This window comes from Argiope bruennichi, chromosome 6 (assembly GCF_947563725.1).
Source record: "Argiope bruennichi chromosome 6, qqArgBrue1.1, whole genome shotgun sequence".
Classification (NCBI taxonomy): Eukaryota; Metazoa; Arthropoda; class Arachnida; order Araneae; family Araneidae; genus Argiope; species Argiope bruennichi.
Window position 1 is genome coordinate 35,668,316 of NC_079156.1, and position 11,988 is coordinate 35,680,303.

Sequence of the window (11,988 nt, forward strand, 5' to 3'; positions counted from 1 at the left end):
TTTTTAAAATAGTAAATAAAATATGAAAACTTAACTTTTTTCTCATCTCATTTCAGTTTCTTTGTCATTTATTACTCTCAGTTCTGTTTACGAATATTATGGGGATATTTGTAGAAGATTCTATTTCTGTACAACTTTTGTATTTATACAATTTTTATAACTTGAATAAATATTTTTTTAAACTTTAATGTGTTTTGTCTTATTTATACTGTTTCCGTTTGACTAATTTTTGATTTTTTTTAAAATCTGTATTATTAAGTGTTGCTTAGATTATGCCAATAGAAACAGTTGTCCTATATAACTTATGAATTTGTGTTTTAAACATGAAATAAAGTCTAAAGTTTGATTATTTGAGCAAACAATCAGAAAATTTTATTGATTTTGAACACATTTTAAAGAATTGGAAAATAACTTCTAATAAAAGTTTGTGTTTGTGTGTGTGTGTAGAAATGTACAACTTGGAACGATTTCTTTAAATTTTAATTAATTCGTAAATTAGCGAAATTTTGACGCCTTCGCACAATTACTTCCAAACTTTTTATAGAACAAAAATGATTCTTATATATATATATATATATATATATATTATCTTTTTAAGAAATTATCTTTTTAAAATTTTTATTATTTGAACTCTATTAACTTTTTCCCTATTTCTAATCAATTTTTAAAAAATTTTTAAAAATGTAAACATATTTTACAACAGTGTATTTTATTATTAAAGTGAGACTAAAATTGTTTCCATCGTTGATAATGAAAATATGGCTTATTTTTCCACAATAATTTGGTTTCAACTGAAACATGCTTTTAATATACTTTATGAAATTTGCTATACTTATAATTATGGTTTAACATGGCAAATAAGGAATGGTGAAATTTATTTCAAAATGCTATTCCTTAAATACTGCTACTCTTTCATTTAATATAATTCGATCTATAATAATACATTATCTTTCTTGTCTTTGTAAACGGCTTTCTCATTATAATACACTGAATATTTTGTTGAATCAGGAAAAATTTTTATCGAATAATTCTCTGAGTTATTAAAAAAATTATGAAAAATATTTTGTAGTACATATAAAACATCAATGCTGAATGATTCTATATTTTAAATAAAAATGTTTAGTTTCATCAAGAAAATTTTTTGCATTAGCTGAAGTTTAAATACATCCATTTTTGAAATTTAAGTTCACATTTTTGGCAAAATGACAGAAAATTGAGGAGATGCATAACACGATAAATAAGACAATATAAAGTTAAAATTAAAATGGTATACATTATATGTCTATCAAATTTCAAGTTTTAAAAATGTTTTCTTTAGGAAACAATCAAGAGCTAAATACATAAAATATTTAATTGAAAATATTAGTAACCTTTAATCTCTGAGAACTAGCTGGTCAAAGGATGCTAAATATTAATATTAATGATAAATGTGAGTGTGTTAGTGCTCTAAAGGACAAGCTGCTAATACAACAACCAAATTTGGTACATATATATATTCTTAAAGGTTAGAAATGTATGTTTAGGAGCAATTTTTTAAAAATTTTAATTAACAATTTTAGTGAAAAATCATGCAAGATTTTTGTATTTTCCCCGAGATTATTCCTGAAAATATTATTTCACAAAAACTATATATTATCTTAAGATTCTAAAAATTATCTTTTAAATGATACTAATTTAATATTCAAGCAAATTTTCCTAAATAAATGATACCAATTTAATAGTGATACAAATTTATGCGGTAATATAAACAAAAAAAAATTCAAAAAACTCTCTCTCTCTGTATATATATATATATATATATATATATATATATATATATATATATATATATATATATTGATTGATTGATTTTTAATCTATTGCACTGAAAATAAAATCGTTTCATCAAATATTTTATGACATAATTTTCTTACATTGTTGAAAGCTAAGGAACAAGGATTCTGTTCAGAATTTTTGTAATTTATATGACGAATAAAGAAGTAAAATTATACTATTGTAAATGTTAGAAGATAGATGAATTGAAAAACGACGCTTTTAAAAACACTATAATGTCATGCGAGTCGATTCCATTAGAATGTTTCGCATGCACAATGAGTGTTTCATATACAGTCTTGAGCAGACAGTTGCCAAAGGCTTGTGGACTGAAAAAGGCAGAGGGCAGATTTATAAAAAAAAAAAAAAAAAATGCGCTTATTTAAATGTCAAATAAATAAATAAGTAAGAAATACAAAGCTTTTGAGTTATAAAATATTTGCACTATAGTAAGTGTACACAATAAATAGTTAAAATAGTGTAAATCAAAGTTCTGTTACTTCATTCAATTATGTTTATGTAATGTTACTTGACAGGGCCTTTAGAATAATAATGTTTTAAATTACTATTTTCTTATAATCTTTCAATTCAGCTAAATACTTATGCTTATTAGGAAATAAATCGTTAAATAGCAATTACGGTTAATTTCTTAAAGAATTTTATTTTGGCCATGTTTTTCATGCCTAAATATTAAACAAGTAAATAAAAGCATATTTTCGCTAAATTGCAAAAAAATATGCTAAAATAAATCATTGATTAATAGTAAAGAATATGTAAAGAGAGAATAGAAAAGTATAACAAAAAAGTTGCATTTTTTTTTTTTTCTTTCAAAGCCTTTTGCATGCCCTTTACAATTCTTCTAATCGTCCTTAGTTTATAAGAATTTGTGCCTTTATGTTCTTGATTCATTAGACTAACAGGTCGATGAAAGAAATTTGCATCCCCGTATATTTCTGGACTGTGAATTGATATATTTTAAGGAGAAGAATGTTGACTATATTGTCAAATTAAACTTGTTTTATCTGCCAAAATCCCATGCAAGTTTAAAAGAAAGCGTTCGAACTCAATCTCATCTCTCCTCGTTCTTGAGAAATGCACTTGCTTTATGGAATTCCACTCAATCCGTTATCCAAAATTGTTCCCAGCAGAGAAGAAAGACACGAAAACAGTAGTTTTAGACTTCTATTAGAATGTTAAACAAGTCTTAGATTTTTTTTATTTTTTTTAATGAAGTAAACTAGTTTAGCGAAGTTCTAGTGCGTCAATTATGAAAATGAGAATTGTGTCGCTAAATGTGGCAATTCTCTTTTTCCATGGTGGCAACTTTTAAATGGTAAACAAAATAAAAGGTTAATGATGAAATCGAAGTTGGAACGTGTTTTGTATTAGGAATTATTCTTTATCTTAATTTTAAATCTTTTCAATTTCATACTAACAAATACATATATAATTCGTATTGGGTAAGCTGTCTGCATTTAAAAACTTCTGCAGATTTACACATTTTTTTCGCAATCTAATTTTTGTTAGCTACCAATAAAATAAAAAAATTCTTTATAATGAAAATATTTAAAATTATTTATAATAAAATTAGTTTGCATGAAAAATCTTTAAAATTAGACTGTCAAACACTTTTTTTAAATGAAAAAAAAAAAATTATATAATTTTGTTAAAATATGCTTATGCTGTTTTAATATATCTGTTCTAAATGTATATAGCAAAGTGGGATCAACAAATAGAAACAATGACACAAATTATAATAAAATGATAACAAATTGTAGTCATTCAACTTAATAAACTGTATATAAATTCATTGTATAAATAGAGTGAAAAAAGCTTAAGAATTTTTTTACTATTTCTAAGCGTTTTGATATTTTATTGCTATTATTAGCAATCATATACTGTTAATATGTCAGTATTTAAAATCATATTAAGGTTACTGTCTATAGAGTATATTCCAGAAATATTTATTCATCTGAACTTATAAAAGGGAGTGAACAATGTAAAGAACCTTTTATATTTGTAATGTAGAATCTCATTTTTATGTAAAGTTAAAAGGTATCCACTTTTTGTGCTATGTTTGTGTATTTAATATTTTAAAATCCAATTCTTTGTATATGATTGATATTAAAAACCTTGGCTTTTACTTAATTAGTGCATATATATATATTTTAGTATTATTTCTGATAAAAATAGACATCATTGATTCTAATCCTGCATATGTGTTCTTCTATTCGTTCTTTCATTTATTGTTGACTGTGTAATTAAATTCCACTCTTTCTTTTTACAGCTTTAAAAAAAAAAATTAAGATGTATCGTAATAGAAGTAAAAGTCAACAAGTTATAAAGACTATGAAATGGGCTGCAATAATAGGAGTTGCATTGGATGTTGCTTGCCTTGGAGCTGGTTATTATATGTATCATCAAATGAAAAATTCTTCAGGTATTTATTTAATTACATTTTTAGAAATCAGCTTTTAAAAAAAAATTGAAGGTAGAATTTAATGCTTTCCTACTTTAAAACAAAGTTAGAATTTCTTTATATTATTCTTATTCTTGGGAAATATGGAAACAATTTATTTATTTACTTTGTTTTATTATTAAACTTGGCTTTATTATTTTGTATATTAGAAAATTGCCAATTATATATTTAATTCCTCTATCTTATATGTTAAATACCTTCTACTTGATATGATATGAGTACATCAAGATAAAAGTTTCATCAAGTTCATCTTAAATCTCAATTGATTATTATCTGATATTTTTATGTCTTTCTCTAACTTCACAATATGCCTTTCAATGACATTTTGACTGAACAAACCTTATTTCATATGTTATTATAGAACAAGCTTCGGGTATCTTTTGAACTAACCCTGAATTTTGATTGTTATTTTAAAAATAGAGTACTTTTTAGTTATAATTAGACCATTTTGTATCTTTTTTGTCTAGTTTAATTTTGAGAAAAGAGCTAAACCAGTTTGGCTCATCTTCTATCTTAATGATTATTGCCTTAATAATAATTTTAATTGTCCACCATGCAGTCACATTGTTATTCTTGCATTATTTTTTACTGAATCTACTTTTTATATGCTTGCAAAGCTACTAGGTTTTTACTTTCACTGCTAGAGAAACCATAATGTGTTAAATTTTTTAAAAAATCTGCTCAATGGGCATCATATGCACAATTTATCCTTCTACATTTATGAGCTAAAAAACATTCTAGCTCCTTATATTTAACATTCTACACTTGATGCCAACAGCATCTCAAATAAACACCATTAAAATGTCCTTCAATTAAAAGGGGGTGAAGAACTATGATTTCAACAATAGTGAGATTGGGAACCTACTATTTTCACTAACATATTAAAAATAATGTTTTGTGTACCACCTAATATAGCAAGAAAGATATTAGAAACGAACAAAGCTAAATTTATGGTTTAAATTTAATAACTTGAAAATACTTATTACCCATTCAGATCTGATTGAAAATGTAATTATTGACAAAGTTTGCATGCCAAATAAGATTATGGGAACTGATTTTATTCAGATAAAACAGTAAATTTAGTGTTAAAACCTAAGATGATTATGGATCAAATTTAAAACTGCCAGAGCTATTAAATTGCTCCTTAACTTAATAATAGATATTCACCCTCCTTTAGAGTTTTATCATTAAAAAAAATCTATTTATAATGAATGTGCCTTTCTTTTTTCCATTATTAATTTGTTTTCATTCTTTAGATTTCAGATACAAAATATACAAATATGATGAAAGGCTAGTTGATGGTAAGATTTTTTTTTCCTTCTGAATTGTGTAGTAGTTTCTTATTTTTTAATGCTGTACAGAAAGAAAAAAAAAAATGTATAGTAGGAATAAGCTGAAATATAAATGATTGCATATGTTTCATTCCATCTCATGTATCCATCAACAAAATTTTTTCTTATAAATCAATTATATAGGAATATTAATGTGCATGCATTACCACAGGATGTTTATATAATAATTCACATTGTCCACAAAACAAAAATTAATAAATTTTATTATCATAAAGATTTTGCCTATAATTAGTTTTTGTTTATGGTATAAACTTGCTTGGAGAAATTTTATTTGGCTTTACTAAATTGATCCTACACATAGAAATATGAGATTGACGAAAAATAAGGAAAGCAACTGACACTACTGTTGAGGGTGAAGTGCAGTCTGGTTTCTATTTTTGACTTTAGTTATTTTTCTACCTGATCAGCTTCTGCTTTAAATGTGCTTTCCAAGAGAATCTTAATGCTTACCTTTTTTGATATCCCCTTTCACTTACTTTACTATTTATCTCATTGATTAGAGAACTGCTACTTTTTTTTAATTAAAGTTGCCATTTCCTCGAGAATAAACATGTTTGTCAGTGAAATAAAATGTGTTTGTCATTGCAGTTTAATTTATCTATCTTTATTTAGCTGATCTGGCTCATTTATATTGCTGTTCCTAATCAGATACCTCATCTCTATTTCTTCGAGTTACTCCCACATAAAGTGATTTTAATACTCCAAAATTTCCAACAATGGTCCTGAAGCTGTTCCAACCTGTGTGCATAAAGTTTTTGTTTGACTTGAATCCTAAAACCTGAGAATTTGGCATAAACTCACTAAAAATATACTAAAAACAAACAAATAAAACATTGAAAGTGGGAATGTGGAACTTGGAGATATTTGTTTGAAATTCTAATTACTGAAAATTAAATGTAATTTTGATGTTCTTTTATTTTAATTTCCAAAAAAATATTATAGTACAAAAAATTCTCACACCATCATTGAATTAAAAAAACTAACTTTTAAATCATACTAATTTAGTTGCATAATAATTTTATACCCAGTTTTATAAATTCTTATGAAAATTTTTTCATATATTTTATAACAGTATTTTCCATTGTTGTAATAAAATTAAATCATTTTTGTCATTGCCAAAAATATTTTATCCTCAGTTTTTCTTTCATTGTTGGTAATTAAGAAATGAATATTTTGCATGTTTCTTTTCATATTTAGCTACTTATTGTAATTACAGATTAAAATAACTGATGATGGAAATTTTTTATGACCTGTAGTTATAAAAACACTATTGCTCTTTCCTGTAATATAATTGGATGCATAAAACTTGTTTTGCAAACTTTTTTATAGTGCTCTAAATTTTTCATTAGATCAGTAAATAAAATTTTTTTTAACTATTTACAAAAATTATGAAACACATTTGGTATCATGCAAGAAACTCTAATGGTGAATGATTTCATTTATTATACATACATAATTTATGACCAGGCTTTGATTCTGGAGTAAGTTATTGGGTTAGATGATGATAAATTATTTTCAGTTTTAGGTTAAAGTTTAAAAATTAGATAAGATGCCAAATACAGATAATTTTTAGGTGCATAGCATAATGAACAGAACAAGTATAATGCTTTTAAAATTATGCTAGTTAGATATTTATCAATATTTGAAATTTTAGAAACATTTTTGAGACTAAGTAGTAAATTCAAATTGCATAAAAAAATATTGTTTGAAATTTTTTGCAATCAACAAACCAACTAATTGCCAAAGGCATCTAATAAATAATTTCAATCTTTTCCAGATTTGATAATACAATGAGATTATCACATGCATGAGATTAAGTACACACTAATAAGATAGTCTATAGATTAATTATGACAGGGAGTAGACAATCTAATGGCTTGGTGGTGTGGTATACCAATTCCTGTGTCACATATAAGAAAGAATATATATCTCACTATGTTTTTTTAAAAGTATTATTAATTTTTGCAATATCTGTATTATTTTTTATGGTGACATGAAACACGAATGAAATTAAATTAAGTAATGAAATTAATCCTAATACATATTACAGTATGTAATTTGTATGCATAACATATTGCTAAATATATGGTAATATATGGGTTTTAAGTGACCTTATTACTCATAAAAATTATTGTTATATTTCAATTCATTAGGTAGTGATATATGTGCCAAATAAATAATATTTAAAAATTTTAACCTTCATTCTAGTTTGTATTTAAAAGTAATAGAAAAATTTCTTGAAGAACTTGCTTTTTTGATGCATTTAAAATTTAACTATCAACTTTTTGTATTTATTGAACAGTATATTTTAAAGATTTATTTATATGTTGAATGCTTGTGAAAGGGTTTATTACTGTGAAAACTTTCAGAATTAAAATTGAAAATTGTAGATTTTCAGAACTTAGACATCAGTCTCAAACTTAATTTGCATCAGTAATAAAAAGAATACCGAAATTAAATAGCTTATTTCATTAAAGTATTTCCTAGAAAAAATAATGATGATCTTGATGATTTTTTTTAAAGTTACTGAATAAGATATACAAAAATGTAAAAAGTTTAGATTTTGAAATTGGCTTTTAGATTTATAATCAAGAATTATTTCTTTATTTGATCAACATATGGGTTTTGTAAATGTTGAAAGCTGCTTTAAAATATTGTTATCAATATTGTATATTATGAAAAACTTGGAAAATAGAATTTTAACATCGTCTCCATATCACCTTATAATGTGTCAGAAGTAAAAAGTATGTTCCTTGTTACTAATTTGGCACTTGGAAACTGTGATAGCAAACTTCTAAATATCTAAAATTTATTGTTTCAAATCTGATAGATCAATTAGTTAGCAAAAACAACATATCTCATGTAACCTAAGAAGTTAATAATTGAATATTTGAATAATTATGAAACATGGCTGAATCTGTTATTCATTTATAAATTTTTATTCCTGCTGTTTACCTGTTGTTTATTGTATCTTTTTTAAATAAAAATTTATTTTTATCATGTTTTGTTAATTATTATCTTTCTAGTATATTACCGTGCTAATGAAAAATATGGAAGTGGCAGTGCAAGGGAAGAAGATTATAAAAAATGGGATATTAATGGAATCAAATCTTTTGAAAATTTGAAAGTTATAGGTTTGTATTCATTCTTATGTTATGATTTGCTTAATTGATATTTTAACTCAAATTTCTCTTATAATCATGATTATATAATATTTTATAGGCATATATTGAATCATGGCTATTTCCAAATGTATGATATTTAGCATTTTGTATTTAAAATTTCCTCTGTATTTTTTTTTTTTTTAAATTTTAGAAAAAGAAAAAAAAATTGTTTTAATGTGATTTACTCATAACTAATCGACTTATAATAATGATCTCTGAAACTTTTGAGGAATGAAGATTTCAAGATTCTATTTTAAAAATATATTTGAAAGAATTTAATAGAAGCTAATTAATTTAATTGGTTATTTAAATCAATAAAAGTATTTGTTTTAAATTTTTCCAAATGCACATATAATGACAGAAATAAAAGAACAAAAATGAGTTGTTCCTATTTTTAGTTCGAATCTTTAATCATTCACATTAGATCAGAATTTGAAGACCAAATAGCTTTTCATTATTATTATTGAACGTTCATAATTATATAAAACATTTTAGGCATTCAACTGATTATAAACAAATTACTTTAAATAAACTTTAGCATCATTTGTTCTACAATATGCTTTTTTCTTAATAGTTCCTACATTTACTATTGATAGTTAATAAAACGGCAGATTTTGTGATAAAAAAAGGCAACACAAAGTTACTAATTGGTACATACATAAACGTAAAAATATGAAGTTAGAATTTCTTTTTCTTTATTTACATTTGATAATAATACAGAAACTATCTGGATGCTAATGTCAGTTCCAACTCCTTCAGAACTTTTGCCTGTAAGTTTTCAGTTGCAGGTTTGAAATATAATAAAAATACTTTTTAAATTATAAAAAAACTGATCATATTTGAATAATATGAAATTTTTGAGATTGTGGTAAATATCCAAATAGGCATATATCTTGGCCCCTTGGACAGCGAGAAACTGCAGACAGGTCTATTAAAAGTATTATTAGCATACTTGTCAAATAAATAAATTTAAAAAGAAAATTATAAGTTATTAGAACCATATTTGCTTATATTAATTACTATTATCAAATGAATGAAAGTCATTATTATCAAATGAATGAAAGTCATTATTATCAAATGAATGAAAGTATAATTATTTATTTATAATATGGGAATATTAACTTTTCTATATTGTTATATTATATTTCACTTGGTAAGTCATATAAAATAATAACTTAAAATTTTGTATTGCTTTGAAATTTATTGATTTCTTATAATCATTAAATGCTTTCATTTGTAAGTAAGGAAATCATTAATTTGTAATAATGGTTAATTTTTCAACGATTTTATTAAATGAACGACGACTTTACATTTTTTTAACAACATTTTTTTACATTTTTTTTTTAATGAACAACGACTTTAATCATTTTTTCCATGATATATGTATTAAAAAATAACTGAATGAAAACATATATATATATACTGATTGCTAAAGTCATACATTAAACTAATTTTTTAGCTGGTTGATTTCAAATGTTTGATTTATGTTAACTAAATTGACCTTTTAATTACAGAGGAATGTTTTATAATGTGCACTATCTGAAGCTCAAAACTCAACACTATTTTAGTTATCCTATAATTTTACGATCATAAAATTTAAACAAAGAAAGTATTCAAGGTTTAGAAAATGAAGTTGAATATAAAACTGATGCATTAAATAAAAATATAATATATTCATATTTAAATTTGAAGATTTAAAAATATACATGGAAATAAAATTAAGTAAAAAATTAAATTTCATAATGTTTGATTTTTAAAACTATTATATGATATATTCAAAGAATTTTAATTGTAATGCTGATTTATGATTTTAATGTGTGTGATTGTTAACTGCATATATGATCTAGTTTATGATCTTTGAAAATTTCTTATCTTTTTTCTAGGTTTGTAATGGAAGATAGCCTCATGGAAACAAAAGGTTTTTATCATGACTCAAGGTTGTAAGATATTTATATTTTATATTGTTTGTTTATATTTATGAGTATTATAGTTTTCATGGTGTAAAATAAAGAATTTGAATAACCATTTCTTCCAGCTGCTTCTAGTATTTTCTTTTTATTGTGTGTAATTCCTAATATATTTTAATATATATTCCACAGTTAATGTTGAAGTATCAGACAACTAGATTGTAAAATTTATATAATTTCTAATTTTTTTTTTCTTTTAAAATTAAAGCAAGATATTTTTACAGTATATTGACACTTTATGCCATTTCATAGAATGTTTAAACACTATATTGCACTACTTAAATTGAAAATTTGTGCAAATAAAAAACTGATAAATGTTGTAAAATGCAATGTTAAATTGAAAAGATACTAATGAGGTTTTGAAAATAATCTGAATTAAAAGAAAAACTCAATTATTTATTTTCTGCACTATTGCATAAACTGATTTTCCCAAATTTTAAAAGATTTTAATTATAGAGGGAAAATATTGAATTCTTTCCCACTTCTGGTTAAAAACTTTTGCAGTATTATTATCACATATTTAAATGGTAAAGTTTTGATCAGATGATCAGTGGATTTTTAAAATTTCTCGATGACAAGTGGAAAATTATAGTCTACTAGATAGTGATGCATCAAAATTGCTACCAAGCAAACTTTTGGAGAAAAATAGCGAATCATTTTTATTTACATTTGATCTAATTTATTAGTTCCGTGTCTTAACAATAATGTAAGTTTAAAAAATCCAACTTAAAACTTATTTTTAGCTATTTAATTGTTAGCTAAAAATTCAATTTATGCAAAAAATTGGGAAGATCCTTATCAAAAATATATATAACACAGTTGAATACTTTTGATGATGTGCTCACAATATATAAAATGAAAGATAATACAAAATTTTGATTATAAATGACATTATAGTATTTGAAAAACTGAATTTAAAATATGTATTCTTTTAGTGGAAACTTTTGAGGTAAAAAGTTCAAATGTCACAAGAAATAAAAGAACTGAAAACTATAAAAGTTAAAAACAAAAAAAAAAATTGGGCCTTATTTCTTTTTGAAGACATAACTTTTACAAATTCCTGTGCCTATTTTAATACTTGATAATATGGCAAATTAATAAGTTTTATGATCCCAGAATTTCAAAATTAAGGTAGTTGAGACACAATGTTCATATCAATTTATACATAAACTTTGTAGCTCAAATGTAAACTTTCATGAACAAACAAGTTGCCA

General features: G+C 24.0%; 1 protein-coding gene across 1 annotated transcript; it reads left to right on the forward strand.

Annotated features, from left to right (window-relative positions):
• Positions 1-3,136: 3,136 nt before the first annotated feature.
• On the forward strand, positions 3,137-10,832 carry LOC129972711 (protein CEBPZOS-like). The gene is made up of 5 exons (XM_056086944.1): positions 3,137-3,272; positions 4,100-4,252; positions 5,548-5,592; positions 8,670-8,777; positions 10,691-10,832. Exons 2-5 carry the CDS (start codon positions 4,120-4,122, stop codon positions 10,696-10,698), a joined length of 294 nt encoding a protein of 97 aa, XP_055942919.1. The 5' UTR covers positions 3,137-3,272; positions 4,100-4,119; the 3' UTR covers positions 10,699-10,832.
• Positions 10,833-11,988: the final 1,156 nt, after the last annotated feature.